This window comes from Canis lupus, chromosome 2 (assembly GCF_048164855.1).
Source record: "Canis lupus baileyi chromosome 2, mCanLup2.hap1, whole genome shotgun sequence".
NCBI lineage: Eukaryota > Metazoa > Chordata > Mammalia > Carnivora > Canidae > Canis > Canis lupus.
Genome location: NC_132839.1, coordinates 72,374,848 through 72,400,041, shown reverse-complemented (window position 1 = coordinate 72,400,041; position 25,194 = coordinate 72,374,848). Strand labels below are relative to the sequence as shown.

Below are 25,194 nucleotides of genomic sequence, written 5' to 3'. Positions count from 1 at the left end.
CTCAATTTCAGGTCTCCAGGATCACGCCCTGGGCCAAAGGCGGCACTAAACCGCTGAGCCACCGGGGCTGCCCATCTCTCTACTTTTAAATAGTTGACAATCTCTATAATGTTTTCTTAATATCCATATATTTTTTTCAATTAGATGCCACTTTCTCCTATCAAATTATCAAAGATTTTTAAGCATGGCAGAGGGAGGGGTGATATAAGGATCCTACTGCTTTGCTGGGGGAGTTTTCCTGGAAAGCAGTTTGGCAGGCTGTTCTAGAAGGCCTAGAAATGTTGCTAACATTTGATCCAGTGACTTCATTTGTGGATATTGTACTGAGCATATCATTGTGAATATCAGAAACTCTTTACAGAGATACTGCAGAATTATTTTAGGTTTTGAGTTTTGCAAGTAACCCAAATATGCAACACTAGAAAAATGGTTTAAATGAATCATGATACATCACAAGGCAAACCATTTTGCAACCACTGTAAAGGAAACCTTTACAGGGTTTTTTGGAATTTATTTATTTATTTATTTATTTATTTATTTATTTATTTATTTCAGAGAGAAAGAGTGCGTGTTACTTTTTAATCAGAAAGAAGTAAAAATAAATTTTAGTTTAAAATCCTCCAAATATACTAACTATCCATTTTTCCCTTGGCCTCCTCGTCATCACTGTTAGTTGTTGACAAAGACCAGGCCTTATATTAGTTAAATTCCTTACAGTTTCCAGCATGACACTCTGCAAATGGACTGATGAAAAATCTTCTGATTTAGTTGCTGGTTGTCAATAACTGGCTGGAGCAGGAGGGAGGGAAGAAGAGGAGGAGGGAAGAGGGAAAAAGAAAGCCTTTACCTACAAATAATGTAAAACCACAGATCTCTGAGTGACCTTCAGTTTCTGCTGTGACTTCATGTAGAGGAATACTTTGGCTTTTGTGTCTCCCAGGCTGGAGATTGCAACCCTGAATCGGGCAGACTCAGACTTGGAGGCTTGTCGAACCCAAATCAGCAGAGACATCATTGCCCTTCTGCTGAAGAACCTGTCCAGCTCTGGCCACCTCTCCCCGCAGGTAGAGAGGAAGATGAGTGCTGTTTTCAAAAAGCAGTTTCTGTTGCTGGAGAAAGAAATACAAGAGGAGTATGATCGGAAGATGGTGGCCTTGACGGCTGAATGTGACCTGGAAATGAGAAAGAAGACAGAAAGCCAGTATCAGAGGGAGATGGCGGCAATGGAGGAAGCAGAAGAGTTGCTGAAACGTGTCAGTGAGAGGGTAAGGCAGCTTCAAAAGGAGGGCTTCACTTGCCTCTCTCCTCTCTCAGGGATTCATGATTTATCTATCCATCTGCCCATCCTTTCACCCATCATCACCACCCATCTATCCATCTACCCACAGACCACCCTTCCATCCACCTGTCCCTCTCTCCATCCATCCATCCATCCACCCATCCACCCATCTACCTATATTCTTCCATCTACTTATCCATCTACCCACCCACCCACTACCCTTCTGTCCACCTGTCCATCCCTCCATCCACCCATCCATCCATCAATCCACCCATATACCTTTACTCTTTCATCTACTTGTCCATCTACAGTCCATCCATTTACCTACCCACCCACCACCTTTCTGTTATCTGTCCATCTATACATCTATCCATCCGTCTACCACTCTTCCACCCACCCGCCCATCTAGCCATCCACCTGTCCATTCACCCATCCATTCACCCATCCACCTAGCTATCCACTCACCCACCACTCTTCCATCTACATCCATCCATCCATCTACCTACCACTCTTCCATCCACCCATCTATCTATTCATTCACCTGTCCATTCACCCACACATCTAGCCATCCACTCATCCACCACTCTTCCATCCACCTGTCCATCTACACATCCATCATCCATCTATGTACCACTCCTCTGTCCATTCACTCATCCATATACCTACCCACCACTTTTCTATCTGTCCATTATACATCCACCCATCTGTCCATCCATCCATCCACATACCACCCTTCCATATACTTGTCCATCTTACAGTCCATCCATCCATCCATCCATCCATCCATCCATCCATCCAGAATTTGCTTAGAAAACATTTATTTATGACTTATTGTCTCTAGGTCACTGGGCTAGGCAGTGAAAGCACAGAGGAAATGAGACATGGTTCTTGGGTTCAAGAAGTTTTTAATCAAGGATCTTCACATATAGAAGATGTGACCTCATTCAACTATTTTAGAATAAAGATATGTTCACAATGCTGTGGGACATCATGGGAAGAGTAGAAAAGGCTTCATTCATGGAAGAGTGCACCCACAGAGAGCCTGGCTCAGGGAGGTTGTTATATCAATGTGTGTGTGTGTGTGTGTGTGTGTGTGTGTGTGTGTGTGTCCATCCATCTGGGCTGCGCTGTGCTAGATTGAGGAGCCCTCCAGCACCAGCTCCCATCAAACAAACCTGGCCTCCCAGTCCAGTATATTCCAGTTCTTCTGAAAGCTGTGATTAGCCCGACTGACCCACAAGGCTGAGGGTGCCCCCTCTCAGCTGGCTAGGAGAGGTAGTGCAAGAAAACCAGCCATGGGACATGGGCTGCACCAGGCTCAGCGTACAGTGCTCGGCTCTGAGAGTTCTGATCCCACAGCCTTCCCAGAGCAGACCTCTGTTTACCAGAGATCAATTCTCAGTTTTCTAAGAGATGTGTCAGTTTCTGTCTTGAGGGAATTGCGCCAGAGTGTTTTCCTGATTATTTCAAATCAAGCCTGATTTCTGTCTTCCTCTGTGAGCTGGCTTGTCCAGTCCCTCTCGCTTGAGCCCACATTTTCTGGTCTGGAAATCTGTCATCCTGGGGAGCTTAATACCTGTTCAGGAACATCCATTCCCCAGATTACTGACCACATGCAGAGTTCTCCTGGCAGTGGACACACAGAGCTGACATCTCAGGGCTCTCGGGTGGTCCTCTGCCATCAGCCCGCACGCACACTGGGCAGTGACAAAAAGAGGCAAGATTCATGCTGTCTTGGCCCTATCTACTCCTTTGCATCTGGTCCCCCTCACCTTAACATGCATCTCTCATGTTGGGGGAGGCTAGTGTTCTTCTTGACTCCCATATGCATTTCTGTGGCTGTTGTAACAAATGACCACAGATTTAGTGGCTTAAAGCAACAGATTTTTATTCTTTTACAATTCTGGGGGCCAGAAGTCCTAAATCAAGGTGTCAACTGGGCATACCCCCTCCAAAGTCTCTAGGGGAGGGCCCTTTCTTGTCTTTTCCAGCTCCTGCTGGCTTCAGGCATTCCTTGGCCTGTGGCTGCATCACTCTGGTCTGGACTTCTTGTCTTCACATGGCCATCCTCCATTCTAGGACCATCATCTCTTTTGTCTCTTATAAGGACACTTATCTTTAGAGTTAGGGCCCACCCAAATAATCCAGGGTGATCTCATAAGATCTTTAACTTAATTACATCCACAAGGATCCTCATTCTAAAAAGAGACACGTTTGCAGGCTCTGGGTTAGGATGTGGTTATGTCTCTCGAGGTGGGGGGCACTCTTCCCCCACCAGAGTTCTGCCGGCCAACCCCACTCTCTGGTCTCCATCTGTGACTATCCTGGTCTATGTGGAGTCTCCCTGAGCCAGCACTTCAGAAACTGTGCTGAGTTCACTGTGCAGTGATTCAGCCCCTAAACCATCTCATGCTCTTTCTTTCCCTTCTCCTTAATTTGTTATATGTTTGGTTCCTATGAACACAGTGCATGCTTGGAAAGTATTAGAAAATAGGAGTCAGCAACCTAGACCTATGAACCTGAGCTGACCCGTGGGTCCAGAATGGTTTTTAGATTTTTAAAGGATTGTAAAAAATAAAAACAAAAACTAAAAAAGTAGAAAAATATGTGACAGCAAACCTTAGGTGGCCTGCAAACCTTAAAATATTTATCTGTCCCTCTGCAGAAAAAATTGTCAGCTCTAGCTCCAAAGCATAGAAAGAAAAATCTTGAAAAAAAAAATCAGTGGAACCAGTCACCAACCAAGGCAGACAGACATTCATGTGGTCTGTTTTCTGAGTTCCTACTATGCACCTGCCTCTGGAGATACAGTGATGCTGAGTGGCTCCCATTTTGTCCCTGGGTTTCAGCACACATTTTGACCTTTTTCTTTATACATGTTTTTTAAAACAAAGTCAAGTGTGTGTATGCGGTTCAGAGAATTGGATATCTTGCTCGTTCTCACTTAATATCATAGTATAAATATTCTGATTGTATTGAGGACTCTCACGCATCACACACATGCAGACGTTGTTCTAAGCACATCACGCAGACCTTCTCATCCAACCTTCACACCACTTGGTGAGGTGGGAATTGATAGGATCCCACTTTTATAGCTGAGGAAGCAGATTCTCAGTGGGTCCCCTGCCCAAAGACACAGAGGGGGGCCAAGACGTGGACCCAGACAGCACGCACCGACCCCACACCTCCCTACCCACGTGGTGCAATGACATGTCATACACCCTTGCTGCTGTGGGCCAGGTTAACCCATCCTGCTGGGCTTCTACCTTTAGCTACTGAAAGGCTGCCCGGAACAATATAGTTTTATGTATTTCCTCAGTGTTGGCACAGGTAGTTAGGGCCTTGAGAAGGGAAGCTGGGATACAGTGCTCCTGCTTCCTTCTGTACCTGCCCCCACTCCCCAGTCTGCTAGCTTGCAGCAGGAAGCCACTATCGTTCTGGGGCCCATGGGTCCCCCTGATCAGAGATCAGTCACCTTCTTTGAGTCAATGTGCTTCCAAAAATAGCATCTGAACGGCAAAAGTCAATAGAGCTATATCTCTTCCAGCCCGTGCAAGCCACTCCATCTTACAGAACTGCCGATGACCTCATAACTTATCTGTACGTGTATCACTGTCATCTTTAAAATCCATGACAATATTTTGGACTCTTACTCTGCAAAGCATTGGTTTTTTTAAAAAAAAGAAGACTGAACAGAGTTGGGTTTTTTGAGTAGAAGTTAGGAATTCCAGTAATTAGAGACAAAATCCATTCACGTTTAAACATCTGTGTAGGGGATCCTTGGGTGGCTCAGCGGTTTAATGCCTGCCTTTGGCCCAGGGTGTGATCCTGGAGTCCTAGGAACGAGTCCCACATCAGGCTTCCTGCATGGAGCCTGCTTCTTCCTCTGCCTGTGTCTCTGCCTCTCTATCTCATGAATAAATAAGTAAAATCTTGAAAAAAACAAAAACATCTGTGTAATCTCTTACTTTTTTTTTTTTTTTTAAGATTTTGGATATTTATTCATGAGAGACACACAGAGAGAGGCAGAGACACAGGCAGAGGAGAAGCAGGCTCCCTGTGAGGATCCCAATGCGGGACTCCATCCCAGGACCCCAGGATCACGCCCTGAGCCAAAGGCAGATGCTCAACCACTGAGCCACCCAGGCGCCCCTCACATCAGCATCTTAAAGGCAAAGATTCCCTAAGTGCATTGTACCCATCTCTGATGGATTTGTTTCCGTAAAACATTTTTACAATTTGCCCATCTTGCTAAACCAAGTGCGGGCAGGGAGTATAATTTAGTACAGACATGATTTTCTGTCACGGTTTCACATTTTTGATGGTGCAGAGTCAACATTATGAATGGCACTTGCTCTGGAGCCTGGCCCAGACCTGCAATTCTCAAACCAGAATTGAAGTGCTGTCTTCCATGGGTCCATGTTCCGCACCCCCCAGTTCTCTCCACAGGGCAAGTTCCTTTTTAGGGGGTGCTTAAAACCATGGGATAAACATACCTCATTTCCCTTGCAGAGTAAGTCCATTGTGGTGGAAAGTTCAGTGCGGAGTTGGAGTGGGTGACCATGACTCTAACATACCTTTAAAAGTGCACATTTGTTGCCAATAAATAAAATACAAAACTTCGTATAAAAATGTAGACTTCCAGCTTCTCATGAAACATGGGGAGATGTGCTGCACTGTGTTTATGTTCCTGCAGAGCACCCCCCTTTGGTGGCTGAGTGGTGGCTGGCCCTATAGGCAGGCCTTCTCCACTTCACCCCACTCCCCACCACTCCCTAGTGCCTCTCATACCAGGGCACTTCACTCACTTCCATCCCTGAGCTGCCCTGCCCAGCGGGCCCTTGGTAGGGAACACCCCTGCTCTACGGTATAGCCTTCTCATCTGTGCCCCTGGAGGATTGAACTAAGCCAGGAGGATTGAACATGTTTCTGCAGGTCTCTGGACCCCTCAAGAGGCCAGTGTAGATGGAAGTGTGGGGGGATCCCATCATAGATTCATTTTAGGGAGTGTTTCACTATGACACAAGTATTTCATTGCCTCATGCCTTATTCTTCAGAAATGTAATTCTGAACAAGGACAGATAACTTTATTTTGGGAGTTCCCTGTGTGCGCATGAGCTTTTTGTCCCAGCTGTGAGAATCTATATGGATTTCATCCCATCTTTTATTTCTATTAATTAAAATAGATGGAGGTTTGAGGCTTGTCAAATTCCATACTGTCAAAAAGAAGGTCACTTAGATGAATGAATCAGCCTAACTGGGCACCAGCTCCACCCCCGGCAGCCGAACATTCCTGCGGTCCCCGAGTCAGGGGCCCGGAACCCACCTGGCTGTGAGTGAACCACATTCAGTAATTCAGATAAAAGCTGTGAGCAACCACTTCTCTCCAGAAGAGTGACTCACAAGTCTGGTCCAGGCCTTTTTATAAAATCAGCTTTTAAAAAACACTGTGTTGTTTTCTGGTGACTGAGGCAATCCATAGATGTTGAGGGGTGGCCCCTGGGGATGTGACCAGGAGGAAATCCTTGTCTTGGGTGCTGTGGCCACTGCTCTCCCCAAATGTAAGGCTGCGCTGCACCCCAAGGGCAGGGACTGTGATGTGTTGGCTGCTGGGCTTTTGCCGGGGGGTAGGGGGGGCTATAAAAGTAACAGTCTTTTTTCTGGGCCAGAATCTGGACAAATTGAAATGTAAAACAAAGGAGCTGGAAAGTTGGAAATTCATATGTCTCCTTTCTAGAGCTTTTGCGAGTGATTGGAGGTGGAGGTGGTAGGTCGCACTTGGCGATGTGGGGCACTGACAACACTGAACATCAGTGGGTGTGTGGTCCCTCATTAGCTGGAGGAGGTACAGCCCTCTCCTTTGCCTTTCCTGGGTCCCCACTTAGCCTACAGAGCCACCAGCCTATGCCCTCCTGCCACCAAGACCTCAGCTCCTATAGGCATCCCTTCTCTGTAGACTCTTCACAGGAGGAGGCTCATTTTTTCAAGGCTGGCAGGAGAGGGTGTCTGTGGTCAGGAAGGAAGGTCCAGGTCCTCCTTGAGTCAGATCCGCCCAGGATCATTTCCCCTCCAGTTAACAAAGTTAACTGATTAGGTACCTCAATTCCATCATCAAGACCTCTTCACGTTTGCTGTGAAATAACCAGATCATGGGCAACAGACCTGTCACATTCAGACTTTATGGCCACACTCAAGGAGGGAAGATTTATATGATGTGTGCATCACAGGCCAGGAATCTAGGGGCTGTCTTGGAATTAATTCTGCCTCCCCAGGTGGAAGTAATTACACTCCCCTCCTGGGTCACGAGAAGAGTCTTCTGCGCCAATGGGAACTCGGTGCACGTGTCTCCTCCTTCCTGCCTTCATGCTGGGCACATGAAGTGCAGGCACCCAGTAGCCATTTTTTTTTTAATTTTTTTTATTTATTTATGATAGTCACACAGAGAGAGAGAGAGAGGCAGAGGGAGAAGCAGGCTCCCTGCACCAGGAGCCCGACGTGGGATTCGATCCTGGGTCTCCAGGATCGCGCCCTGGGCCAAAGGCAGGCGCCAAACCGCTGTGCCACCCAGGGATCCCCCAGTAGCCATTTCTTAACTACTCTGTGTCCTTTCTTACTCAAATCATCTCAACTTTGGCCTGATTGCTGGTATTTTTCTCTTCAACTAAGTTAAGAGCAAAAGATGTTGGAAATAAGCAGGAGAGTGTAACAGCACAATCCATTATTGTTTCCATTTTGCAGGCTATTTTCAGGCAGTTTGATTTGCAAATTTCCATCCCTGTGAATTTTCTGGTTTGAGACTGCTCTGGAAAACATTAACAGGGAAGGACAGGTTGCAACAGTATCTCCCAGAGTTTAGCAGCTTTATTATTGCCAGCTTGGGACATGTGTGTGCCTGTGTGCATGTGTGTGTGTTCCATGTGAGTACACATCAGTGTGCTTGCATGTTCCGTGTGTGGTGTTATGCATATGTGTATACACTGTGCAATGCGTATATTACTATGTATAGTATATGTGTGTGCACATGTGCACGCATGTGTATGCACTGTGTTGCTGTGTGCGTGTGTATTTGCTGTGTGCACGTGCGTGTATGCACTGTTGTGTTGCTGTGTGCATGGGTGTATGTACTGTTGTGTGCATATGTGCACATGTTCATGCATGAGTGTGCATGTGCATATGTGTGCATGCACCATGTTGCTGTGTGCTTTTATATTTGCTGTGTGTATTACCTGTATATATATGCACATGTGTGCATATATACAGTGTGCATGTATATATGCACTGTGTTGCTGTGTGCATTGAGCGTATGTGTGTGCATGTATGTGTGTGCACTGTGGTGGTGCTGTGTGCATGTGCATCTGTGCACATGCATATGTGTGCATGTATGCATGTGCATGTGTATATGCTCTGTGTTGCTCTGTGTGGGTATGTGGATGTTCATTTGTGTGCATGTGCACATGGATGTATATGCATGTGCGTATGTGTGCATGCACTGTGTTGCTGTGTGCATGTGCAAGTGTGTGCATGCATGTGTGCATGTATGCCTGTGCACGCGTGTTTATGCACTATGTTGCTGTGTGCATGTATGCATGTGTGTGCACATGTATGCGTGTGTGTGCACTTGCATATGCCCTGGGTGTATCATCTCTCATGTACCACTTCCTCTTCCTGCAGTCTGCTGTGGAGTGTAGCGGCCTCCTGAGGACCCTCCACGGCCTGGAGCAGGTGCATTTGAGGCGATCTCTGGCTCTGCAACAGGAAGAAGATTTTGCCAAGGCACACAGGCAGCTGGCCATCTTCCAGAGAAATGAACTGCACAATATCTTCTTTACCCAGATAAAAAGTGCTGTTTGCCAAGGGGAACTGAAGCCAGAAGCTGCTAAAATGCTGCTGCAGGATTACTCTGACGTCCAGGTGAGGCCTCAGATCAGGCTGGCGGCAGCAGGAACCTAACTTTCCTGGGTGGTGCCAGTGAGTTCTCCTCTCCTGGAGTCTGTTCTCTCTTCCTCTCGTTGTGGACCTGTGAGCTAAATACCTTTTCCTTCTGCCCTTGAAGTGTGAAGTGTGAAGCACAGTTCTGGGATTCAAGTCAACTTGGATTTGAGTTCCAGTTCCCCCAGATGTCAGCTCTGTGAATGTAGGCAAACTGCCTGCCTTCCTGCAGCCCCAGGTTCCTCTCCTGTAAAATGGGTATAATAGAGCTGAGGCAAGGAAAGCCTGTGTTTGGCACGATATACCTTTAAGACACATTGCAATGAAAAATACGTGTGTGTGTGTGTGTGTGTGTGTGTACATCAGCATATCCCTGGGGTGGGCATCTGCATCTGGATATGCCCCGGTGACTCTGTGTGTGTTCTTGTGTGTCAGCCCAAGTGTGAAGATTATTAATCCAAATGGAATAAATGTCGTTAATGACAGCCAAAAGTTTATCCGAGGCCATCACCATTGCTGTGGAATTTCTCAGCCCTGCATGGGGTACTTTATACGCACATGTGCACACCCAGAGTGAAATTGCTGGTGTGCAGACCTGCAGCAGACCTCTGGTCCTGGCATAGGCCTGGTGGGTGAAGGCTGTGAGGAGCAGGGCAGTGCCAGAGGAGACAAAGCGACCATCCCCAAAAGCCTCTTGCATGTGAGCCTTCCAGGGTGAGAGCACAACTCTCGGGACGCCCCGAGCATGAAGAGGATAAGCCAGCCTTTCCCTTTTGCTCTAGGTTTTTCCTACTCAAACCTCAGTGAGAGTGAATAGAGTAAGAATCCTAATCTATCCCTAGTTAGGCATCCACACCCCAAGGTATCACGTAGGTATTGATGGATTTTGCAGTTTTTTCTCCTCATGATGGGCAGTGGCTGGCTCTCAACACCAGGCATGAGAGCTAGGAAGAACGTGGATTGTTAGTAATAATGGAGTCAAGAATGAGACTTCCGTGGGTGATAATGGTAGCCCGGCACAGGTGTCTTGGACTCTAGCTGCTGGAGTATTAGAAGATGTCAGCTGTGCGTCTCCTTATGTCATGGGTGCCAAGTCGGCCAGCAGTTCACATGGACTGTTTCGTGGAGAATACAAGTATTGCCTCTGTTCCTGTTGTATGGTTTCTGTTGCCAGTGAGTCAGGGACACACCATCATTCAGCCACATCTGACTGACCATTCCGCCTTTCACTGTCTAGACAGGGCACATTCCCAGGTGTCAAGAACTGGAGGTATCACAGCTTTGGTTGGAGAGAAAACTCTCTGTGGCATCACCTGTATCTTGTTGAACAGAGCATCGATCTTTTTGGTGACCCATTGCAGGGACGGTATTCTCACGGATAGGAGAAGACAGCAGAGCCAGTCAGTGGGATAATGCCACTTAGGCTAATGTTTTATTTACTGCTGCTCTAATTATTATGCCACTGGTTACAGCTGCACTTTGGAGCAGCTTACTATGATGTTAGCCACAGGTCCTGGAATTAGATTACTGAGTTCAAATCCCTGCTCGGCCGTCTACCAGCGTGCAATGCGGACTCAGTTTCCTCATCTATGAAATGGGGATAACAGTACTGTCTCTCTAGACTAAGTTAAATAAGGTGAGAAACACTCTGAGCCCAGTGCCAGACCCAGAGAATACACCCAGGGTAAGGTAAGTTATTACTGTCTTGTGTTTGGTTGGGTTTTGTCATCTAGTCGTCTGTCCCTTCCACAAGTGTGAAAGTTCTGGGGGTCAGGGCTGATGGCTGATTTATCCCAGAATGTCACCACCTGTGCTGGTGCTGTGTTTTGAGAACCCCATGGGCAAAGGCTGAGCAGCTGCGTGAAGTTTGCATCCCCTTTCCTAGGGCAGTAAAGTTCTTTGAACAACTCCTCACTCTCTAGGTCTAGAATCCACTTTTCCAAGCTCTCATTTCTTATTAGTATATAATTTTCTTCTAAGCCTTTGTTAAGGGTAGGCCTGTTTGGGTGCTAATCCTCGTGCTTCTGTGCCTATGCGTTTTCTTTAGGAAGGAAATGTATTATTTTATATGTCTAAAAAGAATATTCTCTAAATTTTAATTAGGCATATTTTCTTGATTTTTTTTAAACAGGAGAAATTAGAAGAGCTGATGGATTTTTTCCAGGCTAGTAAGAGATACCATCTAAGTAAAAGGTTTGGCCACAGGGAGTACTTGGTTCAGAACATGCAATCATCAGAGATCCGTGTACAAGGCCTTCTGAGTGCCGCTGATGCTCAGCTGACCCTGTTCATCCAGAAACATGAGAGGTAAGACCCAAAAGCCATCCCCGATGGTGCACATGAACCACCTTGCCCCACTGTCCTCATCAGAGACCATCTATTACCATTCGGTCAGTGAGTGCACTGGTCACTCCTTACTTTCTCCTTAAGAAGAATTCTCTAGGGGCGCCTGGGTGGCTCAGTTAGTTAAGCGTCTGCCTTCAGCTCAGGTCATGATCAGGGGGAAGTCTGCTTCTCTCTCTCCCTCTGCTGCTCCCCCTGCTTGTGCTCACTCACTCTCTCTCTGTCAAATAAATAAAATCTTTCCTAAAAAAAAGAAGAATTCTCTAGTTGTAAGCACCCTTTGCGTTTGCAGAATCTTAAAAACATACGTAATAGTTGAGACAGCCATCCATTGAACCTTCCATGTGCCCATCATTCAACCTCAATGGCCAATCCTGATGTCACTCGACATCCTCACCCAGAGTGATTTTAAAGCAAATAGCCAGCGTTTCACTGAGAGATCAGTGGTGAGGCTTAGGTGAGCTGTGTAATGAGAGAGCCCGCTTCTCCTTGAGCTTGGCCACTCTGCTGGCTCTTTTATTCACCTTGGGAGTGAAGCCTAAATACACCGACTCTTGACTTGCATTGTCCATGGTTTTTCTCTGCAGCCCCAGGGTACCACGTGGGTGGTGGTGATGCAGGTTGGCATCAGGGCAGCCTCCGCCCCTCTAAGACATTTCTTCCCAGATTGTCTTGGAGGCACTTAATTGCAGACAATGACATTTATTCTTTTCAGTTATGAGAAGCTCTTAAATAAATAGATGCATGACTCCAACGTTGTCTTTCCCAGGACAGTCTGTGGTTTTGTGAGTTGATTGTGCTACCTTGGTAATTTTATTAGGACTCTGTGGCTCTCTTGCCCTATTTAATGAGGATTCTGTGAGGTGCAAATTATGTGAACGCTTGCTACCCAAAGATGCTAATGAATTTGTCACTGCAGTTGCTTTGACATTCCTGATTAATTTTCATTCAAGTGAAAGAAACAGTTCCTTGACTTGAATTGAAGCACCCGACAGCTGGTTGTACTGTTGTGAGCAGTTACCAGGGATGTGTGGTTTACTTCTCATTTTTAAATTCTATTTTTAAAAGTTAGTACAGGGATACCTGGGGGCTCAGTCGGTTAAGCATCCGACTCTTGATTTCAGCCCAAATTGTGATCTTGGGGCTGTGAGATCAAGTCCTATGTCAGGCTCTGTGCTCAGCTCAGAATCTGCTTGAGATTCTCTCCGTTTCCCCCTCAGACCCCTCCCCACCCCTCTACCCACCCATGTGCTCGCTCTCTCTCTCAAATAAATACTTTAAAAAATCAAATAAATTAGGAGTTGGCACAGACTTATATTTCTAAAGCACATATCCACCATTCATTCATTTACTTATTCATTCCTTCAAGAAGCTTCTGCGGACATTTACTCTGTGCCGAGCAGGGGGCCCATCCAGCCCCTCGATACAGACAGACTGGGAATAGCAGTGGTAATCGTGCTAATACCAGACTGTGTCAGTCAGGATTGTCCAGAAAAACAACCAAAAAGGTAGAGAGGAGGGATTGGCGCAGGTAATTACAGAGGCTGAGGACTCCCACCACCTGCCATGTGCATAATAGAGACTCTGGGAAGCCAACAGTATCATTCGGTCTCAGGCCAAAGGCTTGAGAACCAGGGGATCCCAGTCCGAGAGCAGGAGAAGGTGAGATGAGACAAGAAAAAGAAAAACCTTTTGTTCTATTTGGGCCCCTACTGGATTACCTGGTGCCTGGTCCCCACTGAGGAGGATGGTCTGCTTTACCGAATCCCCCTGATTCAAGTGCTCACCTCTCCTGGGAATACCCTCTCAGGCACACACACCAGACACAGTGTTTAATGTGGGTACCCTGTGGCTAGCCAGCTTAACGTGAGGGATGAACCCTACACAGTATTTCCTGCACTTACTTCTTGGATTTTGACAAACCCATCACCAGGAATTCCAAACCCATCTCCTCTTGGCAAGCCACACCTGGAGCGCCACTTTTTCCCAAAACTCTTGCCCAGTCTGCCCAAACAGGCAGCTTCGGACAATCTTTCTGTGCATGTCTGGAGTGACGCCGACACCCCCACTTACTGTGTTCTGGGAACGTCTTAGCTGCCCGTTCTGCTCCTGCTCCTTCAGGGGAAAGACTTTCTGACCAGACCAAAGGAATAGAGAGCTGAATGTCCAGCCGCAGCAGCCATCGGGCTGAGGGAGGGTTTGGAGAGTGTGTCAACGCCCCCATGTCTCTCCTAGAGCAGGGTACCTGGATGAAGAGCAGATGGAGGCGCTGCTGGAGCGCGCTCGGATGGAAGTCTTTTCCATCAAACAGAAGCTGGACAATGACTTAAAGCAGGAGAAGAAGAAGCTGCACCAAAAATTAATCCTTAAGAGAAGACGAGAGATGCTGCAAAAAGTATGTAAGCCATTGTGCCGTCAATGCTTTTGGTGATCATCCTGAGCCACCACCGAGCGCCTGGCACCACTGGGAGGGACTCTCCCTAGGAGAGCTGGGATCCAGAGCAGTGCTGGGCAGGGTCATCCCAAGCCACATATGGAGAGTGGCAGAGGTTGCTAGAACACACCCTCCAGAAGGTTCTGTGGGTCCTGTCTGGCCTCGGCAAAGCAGCAGGTGGTGGTGCGCTGGTCCGGTCTGTCTGCGCTGGGAGCGAGGGGGAGGTGGGAGTGTAGAATGACCACAGGGGGAACCCTGATGCCCACAGAGGGCCTACTCATCCCTGCAGCCAGTGTCTCATTTATCCTTACGTTAACCTCATGAGGTCACTATTACTGTTTTCTCCTTTCTTTGTTTTGTTTTGTTGAAGACACTGAAGTTTAGAGAGATTATGTGTGTCAGTTCGAGCTGACTGGGGGCTTCTGAAGAACAGATTTATCTGCCATAGCTCAGGAGGCTGGAAGCCAGAGGTCAGGGTGCCAGCATGGTGGGCTCCGTGAGGACCCTATTCTGGGCTGCAGACGGCCGGCTCCCAGCCATGTCCACACATGGTAGAAGGGTTGAGGGAGCTCTGTGGGGGCCTCCTTTGTAAGGGCACTAATCCCATGTACAAGGGCTCCCTCTTATAACCCAGACACCCCCTTCCCAAAGGCCCCACATCCTGATGCCATCACATCAGGCGTTAGGTTTCAAGGTGTGAACCCTGGGAGGGATGCCAATATTCATATTGAGGTGTTAAGCAGTATGGCCATTGGCCAAATATCTAGGAAGTGGTAGACATGGGGTTGAGCCCAAGCCCATGTGACTTCAATCCCTAACCCCCTCTGCTATTTGCCCACCTTGGAAGAGGCTAGACCAACAGGGAGATATGAACATGCATGCTCACGGGCTCACTTCACCCATAAACTGAGTCCTGAAGAACCGATCTGCTCTGATGTGTAGGAGGCTGGGATGGGTGTCACAGGTGGTAGAGAGGCATCTTGTTCAAAGGGAAGTGCTCTCGCAAAAATCCACTGCTATGCTGGGTGACACCGAGGCCTTGACCAGCTAGAACGGATGAGGGGGGCGGGGGCTGGAGGGAGCTGGTCCAAGGGGGCCCATCATGCCAGGCTGAGGGTTCAGTGGGGGATGGTAAAGGGTCTTCAGGAAGAGAGGGACACAATCAGAGGTGGGATCTAGGAAGCCCATTTAGAAGCAGCCTGTAGGGTAGAGATGGAGGTGCAAACCCATGGGGGTTTGCATGGGAGGCCCTAGTGCTTGGGGTGTGGGACCTGACCAGAGCATCAGCACTGCCCTGAACATGGCAGGACAGGTCCAGAGGATTTCTGGGGTGTATGCACTGATACCTCGTATTGTCTGGCCCCATTCCAGATGGAGGGAAAGGGATGCAGATTCACATTTTAATTTGATCCCTAGAAACTCTGCTTTTTATGATTAAGTTTTGATCCCAACATAAAGCCAGGATTCTCACCTTGACCACTGACCACCCAATCCTTGACCATCACCTTGTCCATCTCCCCCAGCTAAAGGATGACATCAGTGGGGCCCAAGGCCACCTTTCTTTCATGATCTGGCCTGATTCAAGGTTAGAATCTAGAAGGATGGGTGAACGGCAGAGACTCTAGCAGTCCTCTGTGAATATCGTTTCTTGCTCTTGCTTCTGATCAGTCTGTGAGTAGCACAGATGTAGGATGTAGCTCCACAGAGGCGGAGGTTTCCACCGTCTCCCTGGCACGGAGGACAACTGGTAGGTGCCTGATAAATGGTGCTAGAATGGTGACACTCTTTGGCCACCTGGACCATTCCATGTCCTCACAGAACAGAACAGAGACTGTCTGCAATGCTATGATAAATACCAGCGCGATGGACATCTTTATGCATGTCCCCATTTCCTCCTCTGCCTGTGTTCTCTCCCCATATCTTAACCTGCCTGGCCTGAGGTGTGACCTCCCTCTTGGGTCTCACTGGATCTCCTTCCTGAAAGGCCTCCTCTGACCTCCTCATTTAAATTGTCTGTCACAGATCTCAGGATGTTTTTTCCCCTTATAAGCTCATAAGCCCCAGGTCCTTGGTGCCCAGGACACAGAATAATTGCAGACATTCATTGACATGAACGCTGTACTGGGCCCTCCTCTCACAGCTACACACATGCTAAATGACTCATGCAATCCTCAAGCTGCTCTGTGGGGTAGATCCTATCATTGGCCCCGTTTTATGGATGAGGGCTAGATGTTCCTCATCTTGTCCACGGAGGAGCCAGGGCTGGAACCCAGTGGTCTGTTCTTGGGCTTTTCCTGCCCAATAAATGTGTGTTCAATACACATTCAACAAATGGAGCCCTCGCTATATTTTGGGTTATTTTCTTTCTTTTCTTTTCTTTTCTTTTCTTTTCTTTTCTTTTCTTTTCTTTTCTTTCTCTTTTTTCTTGAGAAAGCAAGTGTGAGCAGACAGGGGGTGGGCAGAGGGAGAGAGAGCATCCCAAGCAGACTCCTTGCTAAGCAGGAAGCCCAACATGGGGCTGGAGCTCACGACCCTGAGATCATGACCTGAGCCGAAATCAAGAGATGGTGCGCGCTCCACTGGCTGAGCCCCCCAGCAGCCCTATTTTGGGTTACTTTCTTAAGGATAGTTTTCTGAGTGTGAGGTGGTTGGGAGAAGACTGCTAGCACTCTGCCTCCGCCGCAGGTTTCCATGGGGTTTCCCAGAGGCCTGTGCATGCAGAGGCTGTCCCCACTGACTTGTCCTCTCTGAAACCCCTCAGCACAAGGAACAGAGGAAGGAGCAGCTGTCCCTTGGGGAGGCCCTCCGAGCCGCCGAGGACGCCAGCCAGTACCTGGGCCAGTGGGGGCACCTGCTAGCGGAGCATGGCGCCGCGCTGGAGGAGCTGCAGGAGCGTCTGGACCAGGCCGCCCTGGACGACCTCAGGACCCTGACCCTCTCGCTGTCCGAGAAGGCCACGGAGGAGCTGCGGCGCCTGCAGAACTCGGGGATGACCCAGGAGTTGCTCAAGCGCAGTGTGCCCTGGCTCTTCCTGCAGCAGATCCTGGAGGAGCACAGCCGGGAGCTGGCAGCCCGGGCCCGGCAGCTAGAGGCTGAGGAGAGGGACAGGGACCAGGAAGGCGTCCAGAGCGTGCGGCAGAGACTGAAGGACGATGCTCTGGAGGTCTCCACAGAGGAGCAGGCTGAGCTGAGACGCTGGGAGCACCTGATCTTCACGTGAGCACCCTGCGTGTGCCCTAACGCTCCCCTGCCTGCCCCGAGGGAGGGTCCTGGCCTCGCCTGTGGGGACGGCAGGCACTGCACCAGCGGAGGTTGATGGCAGTTCCTTAGCTCCATGAACTCACAGCCCAGGGGAGGGGGTCACCTAGGGTCACTGTGAGCAGCCAGGGCTGGTGGGAGGCAGGCTTTGTAGCAAGAAGACAGGGAGGGGCCCTGGGTCCCACGGGAGGATGTGACTGGTGGGGAGCTGGGACCTGCTGCTCCTACATCAGCAGAAACTGCATCTGGTCCCCGCCATCAGAAGTTCGGCCGATGAGGGGCCTTATCCCTGGGAGCAGAGTGGGGAGGAGAACTAGCAGTGAGGCCATTCCGAGCCCACGCAGCTGTCAGCACCATGTGATGTTGGGCCATAGTGTGAGGCCTTACCCTTGCCCTCTCTTCACTGGCCCCTTCCCTCATTCACTGATCTGGTGCTTAGGCTCATTGTTTCTTTTTTGATTAGAGAACCACGTAATGACATCTGTCTCTGAGTAGGCTGTGGGGGCCACAGCTGGCTAACTGTCCTGGTGTTGTGACAAGGAAACATTGGATAAATGGCACAGCTACTGTTTTTAAAGACAGAGGGGTGGGGCGTCTGGGTGGCTCAGTGGTTGAGCATCTGCCTTTGGCTCAGGATGTGATCCCGGGATCCTGGGATCAAGTCCCACATCAGGTTTCCTGAAGGGAGCCTGCTTCTCCCTCTGCCTGTGTCTCTCTGACTCTCTCTCTCTGTGTCTATCATGAATATAAATAAATAAAATCTTAAAGAAAAAACGATAGAAGGGTGCTGTGGAAGCAGTGAGGCGCAGCTGAAGTCACATGCCAGAGCTCCACAGCCCTGCCCTTCCTGGCAGCATTTGTCAGCTCTTGTGTGGATGAGATTGGTGTGGCCCAAATGGTATAACAGACCGACAAAGCTTTTGGCAGTCAGTTGAGGCTGGCTGATCAGATTGGAAGCTGAAGGAGCTCCAAACAGGGCTAGTATGGGGGCTCTAGGGAGGAGTGAGATGTGGCCAGTATTGACCAGAACGCCTAGATTTGAATCCCAGTGTCACCGCCGACTGTCCGAGTATAGGAGAGTTACTTAACTTTTGAGCCTCATGTGTCTTGCTTTAAATGACAGAACTAAATCATTTAGGGTGCTTCTAGCATCACGCCATACTATCAGGTTGGTGGCAGGTGAATAAAATATTTTATAAGAAGGGGTCAAGGGGTAAGTGCTTCTAGTCTTGATTCAGTGGCTTGGTGATTCCATCAAGGAACCAGTCCTGACGGTCTTTCTGCTTCAGTATCCTCAGTGTGGCCCCTTGGTGTTTGGGCTCATCCCCTCATGGTTTTAGGATGGCTGCTGTGGCTCCAGGTATCACACTCATCATCTCTTTTTTTTTTTTTTTTTTTTTTCATCATCTCTTTTTAACATCTGAGGCATCACCTCATCTGATACCATTGGTTGGGACTAAACCACAGGCCCCTGCATAAACTATTCACCAGCAAGGAGAACGAAGGACCATGACTGTCCAGACCAGAGGGCTGTACACTTTATAAATGAAGTGCAGATAAGTGTAATCTCTGAGAGCTATAGGGTTTCTCTTGAAACTACTCAGCTCTGCCATGGTAGTGAGAAAGCAGCTATAGACGGTCTATAAACTAATGAACTTGACTGTGTTCCAATAAAACTTTATTAACAAAAACAGGCCAGGGACTGGATTTGGTCTGTAGGCCATAGTTTGCCAATTCCTGCCTTATACCAGTTGTGGCATCCCCCGGGACTGTGAGGGATGGTCCTGTCCCCAACATTGTCAGAGGGCAACCCCTCTACACAAGCACTGAGCTACTAGGAGTAAGGAAGTAGCTCTGGGTTAGGTCGTCGGCCATGTCTAACAAGATGCCACCTTTGCAGCATTGATGAGGGAGTGCATGAGTTAATATATTTAAATTTTTAACATGACCCTTGATATGGTTCGTAAGTAGTAGCTGCTGCCATCACCGCCATCATTCCTGTGCTGGAGAGCTCAGATGATCAGAAGGAGAGCAGACACCTAAGGAGGTGATCATGACAAAGGAAGCACAGGCAGGTCACCGTACCGGGTACAGCGGAGGGTCCGGATCATTGCCGGGCTCCCAGGGACGTACACTGTGTGTGTGCCAGCCACCGACCTGGTGCTGGGAGCCAGAGATGAGCGGGCACAAGGCATTGGTGCTCTGCTGAAAGGGGGCAAGACCCAGGGAGGAGCAGCCTTGATAGGAGGTCCTGGTCCTTATCTGGGTGTGACATGGGGAGACCAGTGTGACTGGTGTGAAGGAACAAAGTTGAGAGCCGTTGCCAGTAACGCAGCGGAAGTAACCAATAACTACCATCTACTCAGTCTGTTTATTTAGAGCAGCTAAGTCACTGTGTCCTTCCAAGGACACGGTTGTACCCCTTTGGCAGTGGCAGAGAGCCTCTGCTCCCTTTCCCAAACAGACCTTCCAATCAGTATCCCTTAAAATTGCTTTTCCCTTCAACAAACCAACCAGCCAGCCAACCCAGAAATGTAAGCAAACAGACAGACCTGAACAACCCGTTCAAGCAAAGAAGCAAACAAAACAGAAGCCCATTTAGTATCCTGTTCTGGGTATAGACACCTTCACAGTTTAAGCTGAACCTTCGGCACAGCGTAATCCTGAACCAACCCAGAGCCCTGTTTCTTGGCACAGGTTGCATGGACAGGAGAGTGCAGGGGATGCTGGGGGACGGGGCAGGGGCAGCAGGAGGGGAGTGAGTCCTTTCCAGCCTATCCACCCAGCTGGTCCACCTCCCCTCTCTGCTGGGCCAGCACGCTGGGTGCCGAGCATCAGTGGTCCCTCCCACCTGCCCCCTTTGGGGACACCGGTGCCAGAGCCTCTTCCTGCCACACGCACCGTTCCTTGGCAGTGACCTCTGGTGGAATAGGAGCTGCCTGGCTTCAACCATTTCCTCTCCTCCTGCACAGGGCTCTTCCCGGGGACTGAGCTGGCCAACGGGGAGAACAGGTCCCCCTCTGTTTGCAGAGAGGGTGCCACCTCTGGGCTCTTTCTCATCTCTGTCTCTATGGCTCTGTCCTCGTTCACTTCCTGGTCTTTGTTACTGTTCGGTTTTCTTGAGCGCACAGGATGCATCTTCTCTCCGTAAAAATCAGATCCTTCATCACCACTTCTTATTCCCACGAATTGTTCTCAGCAGTAATGACTCGGCGCAACCCACATTCCACCAAAGTCTCTCTTTACACAACTTTGGATTGCTTCGAAGCATGTGAATTAGACTTGACATTCCCATTACCAGATGGTCATTTTCTGCAACTCCATTTGGATCCGTTTTGCAAAGAATATTACCAGAGCTGCCGCTGATTTAGTCATTCACCGAGAAAAGAGAGCTCTCATCTTGCTATCAGAAAACTCTTTATGATTTTTCTAAGGGTTAAAGAGGCTCAGGCAACGATGCCCATGATGTGCATCTGCTCGTATACTTTGCTGATTTGAGATTCCAAAAGGTTGCAGCCTTTATTTTTGAGGCATTAGGTAAAAATGGCTTTGCACAATAGTTTTGAAACACATTTTTAGAAGCTTTCCGACTTCAAGCAGGATGGAGTTGCTGTAAACCTGGTTGGGTAAAGTAGGAATTAATAGGGATGCATGTTTTTTGCTAGGGAAAGCATGTCTTTGAGATTCTTTCCTGAACTCCTGCCTAGATTTTAAACTCCTTGGGGGCCAACACCCTGCCCATCTCCTGTGTTTCTGGCTTATCTGGTTGCCTGCCCAGCAGAAGATTGAGGCCAGACCACACAGGGCCCATCAGCTTGAAGATGGGCAGGAAGGATGACTCAGTCATTTCAGAGCGGCTCTCATGGGATTCCCCGTACCTGCAAACACAGGGGCAATGGTTCTCCAAGAGGTCAAGTACAAAGGAGCAGCTGCTGTTTGCTGAGGTTCTTTTAAAAGTATTGGTGGACCCCACATAGTGAGAAACCCAAGATGGGGTGTCAGGACATGGTCCTGGGGCCTTCAGACCATGTCTAGCTGGAGGTCCGTGTCAGCTGGAAGGTCCTATTCTATTTCCAGGGATGAACATTCTAGCTCAGCTCCAGTCCCACACTCCCATGTTGAGATTTGGGCGTGGCAGGGCTGGCCATGGCCTCCCATGGTCGTCCTGCAGGTATGTCTGCATTTAGAGCAGCCACAGGGCATATTTTATGCTGTTATTCTGGACATTGCCAGAATAACCAAGCAAATCTGTGTCTGTCTACAGAGAGTATTTGTCAGATGAACAAGTGAACAGACACGTGTGGCCCAAAGCAGGAGAGGGAGAGGAGGCTTGTCCCTGACTTGCTCTGCTCCTGGCTCCGGGCAGAACTTCTGTGCAGGGATCCCCAGCAGACGTCCCCTTACATCTCTCTGGACAGGTGGGACAGTGAGCCTGTGCCAGCCGCCCCCGTAGAGTGGGCTGTGGACCTTGTCAGAAAGGAAGAGTGAGAGGATCCTTCAGTCTCCTCATCTGTAAACTGAGGACTGAGTTGCAGAAAGGATTGGCAATGATGTAGGTAAATGCAATCTGTTTCCTGGGGCTGCCACCACAAAGTAGCACGAACAGGAAGGCTTCACACGACAGGAAAGTATTCTCGTGATGCTCTGGAGGCCCGAAGTCTGAAATCAAGGTGTCCACAGGGCCAGGCTCCCTCTGAAGACACTCAGACAGGATCTGTTCCTTGTCCCTCTTTTAGCTTCTGGGGCTGCCTCCAGCCTTGGCATCCATTAACTCCCTCACCCCACACTGTGCCTCTCTGGTCCGGAGCCCTTCCCCTGTGTCTGGGTCTGTCTTTGCTCCTGATGAGTTGGATTAAGGGCTCATCCTACTCCATTATGATCTCATCTTATCTTACTTTCACATCAGCAAAGACCCTGTTTCCAAATAAGATCACATTCCACAGGTACTGGGTGTTAGGACTTGATGGCTCTCAGGGGACACAGGTCAGCCTTTACCGATAAATCGTTTGGCTCATGCCCAGGGTGGAATGGGTTTTCTCTGAGCGATGGCTGTCAGTCATGATCCGTTAAGACCCAGTGCCAGGCCCCCCGGCTCCTTGTCCTCCTGAGCTGAGTTGGGCATCTCTCCTCCAGGCCACTGGCCCTTACATGGTGTGCTGCTGGGCAGGCTCAGTATATGATGCTTTGTTTGCATGTCTGTGTCTAAAGCAAACACGGGCTGTCTCCCAGGTCAGGGCAGCTGGGAGGCCTCTTGCCTGCCCACAGACCCCCTCACAGCCCTGCTTCATCCAGCTGCAACTTTTTTTTTTTTAAAAGACTTTATTTATTTATTCATGAGAGACACAGAGAAAGAGGCAGAAACATAGGCAGAGGGAGAAGAAGACTCCATGCAGGGAGCTCGATGTGGGACTCGATCCTGGGAGTCCAGGGTCACGCCCTGAGCCGAAGGCAGACACTTAACTGCTGAGCCACCCAGGCGTCCCTCCAGCTGCAACTTTGCTCCAGCATGGTGGTGCGTCCCTTGCAGGATACGTTAGGTGCTCAGGGGATTCCTGTGGAATCATGGTTAAAGACATGATGGGTTTTTCCAGATGTAGATTTAATGAATGGAGTTTGCTCTTTGAATTCCCAGTTTCTCCACCCCCAGCACCCCCTGCCCACCACCCGTTTCCTCTTTTTATTTTTCATCTTATTTATTTTTTTAAAAGATTTTTATTTATTTACTCATTAGAGACACAGAGAGAAGGCAGAGACATAGGCAGAAGCGGGCTCCTTGCAGGGAGCCTGATGTGGGACTCAATCCCAGAACTCTGGGATCACACCCTGAGCCCAAGGCAGACGTTCAACTGCTGAGCCACCCAGGTGTCCCATCATTTTCATTTTTTAATTTTATTTATTTGAGAGAGAGAGTAAGTATGAGTTGGGAGAAGGGGCAGAGGGAGAGGGAGAAGCAGACTCCCTGCTGACCTGGAAGCCCAATGTGGGGCTTGGTCCCAGGACCCCAGGATCATGATTTGAGCTGAAAGCAGATGCTTAACCTACTGAGCCACCTAGGCACCCCTTTTTAAATTAAAAAAAAAATTTTTTTTAATTTAAATTCAATTTAGTTAACATAGTGCGTTATTAGTTTCAGAAGTAGAAGTCAGGGATTCATCAATTGCATATAACACCCAGTGCTCATCACATCACTTGCCCTCCTTCGTGCCCATCACCCAGTTATCCCATCCCCTACCCACCTCCCCTCCAGGGACTCTTAGTGTGTTCCCAGAGTTAAGAGTCTCTTATAGTTTGTCTCCCTCTCTTTCTTGTTTGTCCAGGAAGCTCTGCTCCTCAGCCTTCTCCCTGTCTGAAGAGGAGCTGCTCAGGATGAGGCAGGAAGTTCATGGCTGCTTTGCTCAGATGGACAGGAGCTTGGCTCTGCCCAAAATCCGGGCCCGAGTCCTGCTGCAACAGTTTCAGACTGCCTGGCGAGAAGCAGAGTTCCTGAGGCTGGACCAGGCCCTGGCTGCCCCTGGGCTGCAGGTAAGAAGGGCGTCCCGGCCGCTACTGATTGTAGACATGGGCATTTCCCCGCCCCTGACGCTGTGGGCTCTGGCCCTGCCGCCCACCCTGGGCTCCTCTCTTCTCACTCTGCTCTGCAGCCAGCTACTCTTGGAACTGCCAAGCTTGTCCTAACCCCCTGCCCAGCCCAGACCCCCCTTGCCCAGGCCCTGCACTTCAGCCGCTCCCAGCTCACACCTGCACCCTCCTCCTGGGCCTGGCCCCAGGCAGATGAGCACCACCTGGCCTGAGAGGTCTCTTTCCCTCCTGCTCCCTCAGCCACGTCCAGTGACTGAGTCTGGATACAGAAGCCTGGGCCCTTCTGTAAGTAGTACAAGGAGGATGCTCACCTCAATTCAGGTGGGTCAGGAAAGGGAACCTCTCACACTGGGCCTTGTAGCATGAGGATGGACAGCTGTTTTTTTTTTTTTTGAGTACCTATCAGGTGCCTGAGAGGCAGACCACTCTTGGGTGCCGTGTTTGCTCCGGAGCCCCCCATGGAGCAGTCAAGGCTAGACTTACCTGAGCGCCCCCTCCCCAGCCCTGCATGGCCCTTTTCCCCTTCCTCACTGGGTTCCCTCACTCCCCACGTGTTGCTCCGAGCTCCTCTCTTAGGAGACCATGTGCACTCCATCCCCATCTCTGCTTCTGCCTCTGGGGCACCCGACCTAAGACAAGGTCTTTGGAACTTGCCATTTCTTCTACCAGGAACACACTTCTCCCCCAGAACATCCAGGGCCATCTTTATGGCCTATTCGAGGCTTCACTTAACTGACCCCTGCATAGGTCTACCCTGAGCACCCGTCCAGAAGACCCCCTCCCCAGTCTTTCATCACGAGGCTGTGGTCCATGTCTTCACGTGATTGGTCACTGAAATGTCTTGGTTGCTTCACCTGCTTACACTCTGTGTCCCCACTGCAGACAAGCTCCCTGACCCCAGCACCTAGAAAGTACCTGGCACATAGTAGGTGGGCAGTATGCTTGACAGAGCCAGCCAGCCACCAAATGCCAAATGTATGCAAAGTATCGGGCTTCTCTGGAAGTGATGTTCTGTTACGCATCCGAAGCACGTAAGCTGACGTGATCTCGTGCACGTTCACAGCAGTGTCAGGAGCGAGGTTTCTGTGCTAGTTTTACAGAAGAGAAACCAACCAGCACAGGAAAAGCGAACGGATGAGGCAGGCAGGGGACAGGAGAATTGGGCTTGGGGCTGGTATTTTCTGACTTTCCACCCACTGCTTTTCCGTTAGGGGAAGAAAAAAAAATTCAGACGTCTTCTTACTGAATAAAAAACAGCGTGATGCAGAAACAACTTAGAAGCTTTTATCTTTTTTCACATTAAAAAAAAAGTGGTTTGTTTTTTTTTTTTTTCTATTTCTGTTCTTAGAAGAGTGCAGGATTTATAAGATGA

General features: G+C 49.2%; 1 protein-coding gene across 4 annotated transcripts in view; it reads left to right on the top strand.

Annotated features, from left to right (window-relative positions):
* EVC2 (EvC ciliary complex subunit 2) overlaps positions 1-25,194 on the top strand; it is a 126,696-nt gene that overhangs the window by 68,759 nt on the left and 32,743 nt on the right. For all 4 annotated transcript variants that reach the window (XM_072806477.1, XM_072806471.1, XM_072806466.1 and 1 more), the window contains exons 10-15: positions 941-1,265; positions 8,951-9,190; positions 11,340-11,515; positions 13,787-13,946; positions 16,747-17,201; positions 23,561-23,765. In XM_072806477.1, coding sequence (XP_072662578.1) covers positions 941-1,265; positions 8,951-9,190; positions 11,340-11,515; positions 13,787-13,946; positions 16,747-17,201; positions 23,561-23,765 — 1,561 coding nt within the window. The remainder of the gene's footprint in view (positions 1-940; positions 1,266-8,950; positions 9,191-11,339; positions 11,516-13,786; positions 13,947-16,746; positions 17,202-23,560; positions 23,766-25,194) is intronic.